Source organism: Pteropus vampyrus, unplaced genomic scaffold (assembly GCF_000151845.1).
Source record: "Pteropus vampyrus isolate Shadow unplaced genomic scaffold, Pvam_2.0 Scaffold311, whole genome shotgun sequence".
NCBI classification, from domain to species: domain Eukaryota; kingdom Metazoa; phylum Chordata; class Mammalia; order Chiroptera; family Pteropodidae; genus Pteropus; species Pteropus vampyrus.
In genome coordinates, this window is record NW_011889092.1 from 2,654,530 (window position 1) to 2,658,315 (window position 3,786).

Genomic DNA, 3,786 nt, shown 5'->3' on the forward strand with positions numbered 1-3,786 from the left:
CCATTTTTCATGCATTAGCACAACATTTCTGTAGGTTTACAGCCTGAAATAGTAACTTCATAATGAAACTTCTAATGATCAATATAAAAAGGGTCAAATCATAACAAAGTAAGTATGAAGCAAGAATTCCCCAAAGAGATCTGAAGTTATTTCAAGTTTGTATCTACCACTGGGTCTCTATTTATTCTTATCACCTTTACTCCATTCTCTACCCAAACTCTTTCATAATAATCCCACTGTTACCTCTTCCCTCTGTCATTTTATTATTTCAGTGTTGCTGCTGCTCTTCATGTATGCCATTTCAGGGCCACCAAAACAAAATCTCCTAATGTCCTTCTCTCTCTTTGTCTCTTCCTCCTGCTCTCAGTTAACTCTTATTTAGAGAAGATGTGGTATATTACATTTTCATGTATTTAAATGGGGAATAATCTGGCTTGATGACTTTAATTCTTGTGAGCAGTAAGTTCCCATTAGATTAAGATGTCTTACATTTATATTGCCTCTATCCTCAACAAAAGGCTTTTCCTGGGAAAGCCAAAAGTTCTGGAAACACTTGCCAACACAGTTAAATTTTTCCAAACCTTTACCAACAGAATTTGTAAACTGCCTCTAAGAGGTGTTAGAGTATAATTTTACCTTCTGGAAATGTGAAAAACACTCTCCAAAGAAACTAGAAATTCTTTACCAAAAAGAAGGCAGAAATGATCCTGTTTCTGTGGTCTGTATACCCATGTCTGTTATACTTAATTATACAAAGTCAAATGGGAAAAAGGATATTGTAATATAAAAACTCATGCCCCAATTTCTCCTTTCTATTTTCAGATATTTCTGATATTTCCATCTCTACTTTCAGAAAATGTGTGGTCAAAAAGAATATATTCTAATATTCCTCAGACCATCATCTCCACATATTAGGCAAGGTCCAGTTGCATAAATCTTATTGCATTGGCTTCCTGAGTCAGAGTCTTTCTCCTGCCATCGCTAAGTATCTCTATGTCCCATAGATGCAGAATAGTCACTTGAGTTGAGCCCCAGCCTTAAGAATGTGGAGAAGTCGCCCTCGAATCTGTTTGGTGCGGACAGCATAGACAACTGGGTTGAGAATGGGTGGGATAAGGAGGTAAAAGTTGGCTAAAATGATATGGATATGGGGAGGCACATGATGACCAAAGCGGTGAGTGAGAGAGGAAACAGCAATGGGGATATAGAACACCAGGATAGCACAAATGTGAGAACTGCATGTCCCTAGAGTTTTCAACCTAGCTTCAGGTGTGGCTAGCCCCATTACAGCCCTGAAAATCATCACATAGGAAGCAGTGATAGCTAATGAATCCAAGATCAATACTAGGAAGCCAATTCCCATTCCATATAAGTTGTTGACTGTTGTGTCACCACATGCCAAGGTGACCACAGCCATATGCTCACAGTAGGAGTGGGCAATGATTTGGGTTTGGTAAAAGGACAGTCTCAGGCGTATCATCAAGGGCAGGGGTCCAATGTAGAGTACCCCACGGAGGAGGGCAGCCAGGCCCAAACGGCTCACTACTGTGTGGGTGAGCACTGAGGTATGGCGTAGTGGGTCACAGATGGCCACATAGCGATCAAAAGCCATGGCAAGGAAGATGCCTGACTCAACAGTAGCGAAGCAGTGGATGAAGAACATCTGGGCCAAGCAGGCATCTAGGTCAATGTTGTGGGCACCGAACCAGAAGATGGACAGCAGTTTGGGCATGGTAGAGGTTGACAGGACCAAGTCAATGACAGCCAACATGCACAAGAAGAAGTACATGGGCTGGTGTAGACTGTGCTCCATCTTCACCACAGCCAGGATGGTGACATTCCCAACCACAGCCACCAGGTACATAGAGCTGAAGGGGATGGAAAGCCAGATGTGCAGGGGCTCCAGTCCTGGGATGCCGGTAAGCCAGAAAGAAGTAGGTACAAAGCAGGCATTATTAGACATGAACATATTTCAGGATGTGGAGTATCCAGCTCTTAGTTTTAGATTTTTGCTCCTATGAGAGATATTGTTTCAGAAAATGTAGACTACTAGTTCTTATTTCCATCCTGGATGACTGGTGGAACCTATAATAAAAAAGAATTCTGAATGCCTACTTGAAAATTAACATAATACATATTTTATAAAAGAAACTATGCATGAGAACACCTGCTGGTAAATGTAGAAACAGGCATGCTCCTGATTTCTACTGATATATTGCCCCACTCCACTGTAGAAATTCCCAAAATTGTTCATCTCCTTTGCATTCAGTAATTTTGCTTTGGGAAATATTTTCTAAAGGAAATAAAAAATACAGAAAAATTCCATGTGCAATGATTAAATGAAAGTTCAGGTAACGTGTTTAGCCCAGAGCCTGCCTATACTTCTCTTATCACTTTATAAATAGTAACATTAATACCATCAATAAATACTGATTAGCTACTTGCAACTACTGATTTTATAATAAATATGAAAGAAATATGTATTCAAAAATAAAGCATTGTTTAAAATCTAGTAATCCATTCAATAAATTAGAATTTTTATAACATTTTTAGAGTTATGCATTTACCTGGTATAAAGTTTACCTTTTATTTTCAGTGAGGGGTTGGCAGGAGGCAGTTTAAACTGACATAATTTCATTAAAATATGTGTGTGTCATATAGAAAAACACTTCAAATGTAAAAACACACTTTTAATTTTCTTCCTTTTGTATATGTCTGTATGCTGTCTTTTAAAAATGGCCAAGAGCTTTAAAAATTGTATATTATCAAAACCCAATCAAAAACATGTAAGAGGAAAATTTATTAGGGAAAATATATTAGTGAGGTACAACTCCCTTTTCTTTAATGGTTTAATACAGTTTGGTCAGACTGTCAAATCTAATTGATTTCTTCAAAGATATTTGGCGCAGGACCTAATTTCTCAAAGAAACAGTTCTCTCATTTAAGGTTGCCCAGATTTTGTGGTTAAAAAGATGTGCAGGTAAAGTTCCTTAAGAAAAGTTTTCTCTAAGGATGAACCCTATTACACTTTCTGAAATTCTGCACATTATATATAATTTAAGATAGAAAAATGAGGAGCATCATTTTAAGAGCAAATCTCGCTGCATATTTTGTCCACTATCTATCTGATAGAGATGAGAAAGAATGGACTGACAGAGACCAAGAAGGACGTGATCTGTAAAAGGGCCCTGTTGATTGTTTTCTGTTCTTTGAAGAGACAAAGAAGATCAGCACTAAAGCACTGGCCATTACTGGTAAAAGCCTAGTCCACTTCTTGCTCTTTTGCCTCTCGCTAAGAATCTAGCAGTGGTTCCTATTGCTTCACGTCCTCACGGTTCAGGACCTGAGAGTGCAGGGTCAAATTTGGGTCCTGCCCTGTCTTTGGCTTGCCATTCTCATGTTTCCCAAATTCTCAGCAGACTCCCCACACTTGCCATGTGACTCTTCTCACACAACCATGTTTCGCCGAGAGGTTTCACCACCTCCTTGGTTTTTACCCAGGCAAATTTCCTCCATTCTTCAAGGCCCATCCCAGATCATCCCTTCCCTACAAAGCCTTTTTCAGTATCTATATTCTATACCAGAGTGTATGACTAAGTTGTCACTGAATTCTCTCCAGTTGTCTAAAATAACTCATGCACACTTCAAATGTTCTTGTCTAAAATATAAATAACAATTACATTTTCATATCAAATAAGCATAAGAAATGTCCCTATGTAACATCAAGGATTTCTAATTCATGCTCCAACACAGTTAATTTTAAGTTTGTGAGTTTTCTTACTACCG

At 38.5% G+C, this 3,786-nt stretch overlaps 1 protein-coding gene across 1 annotated transcript; it reads right to left on the bottom strand.

Moving 5' to 3' along the window:
• Positions 1–1,015: 1,015 nt before the first annotated feature.
• LOC105303679 (olfactory receptor 52M1-like) lies at positions 1,016–1,969 on the bottom strand. The gene has a single exon (XM_011377448.1). The coding sequence runs from the start codon at positions 1,967–1,969 to the stop codon at positions 1,016–1,018; it is 954 nt and encodes a 317-aa protein (XP_011375750.1).
• Between the last annotated feature and the right edge of the window lie 1,817 nt (positions 1,970–3,786).

Coding starts and splice junctions, on each gene's coding strand:
- LOC105303679 (XM_011377448.1), bottom strand. CDS start 1,969: ATGTTCATGTCTAATAATGCCTGCTTTGTACCTACTTCTTTCTGGCTT.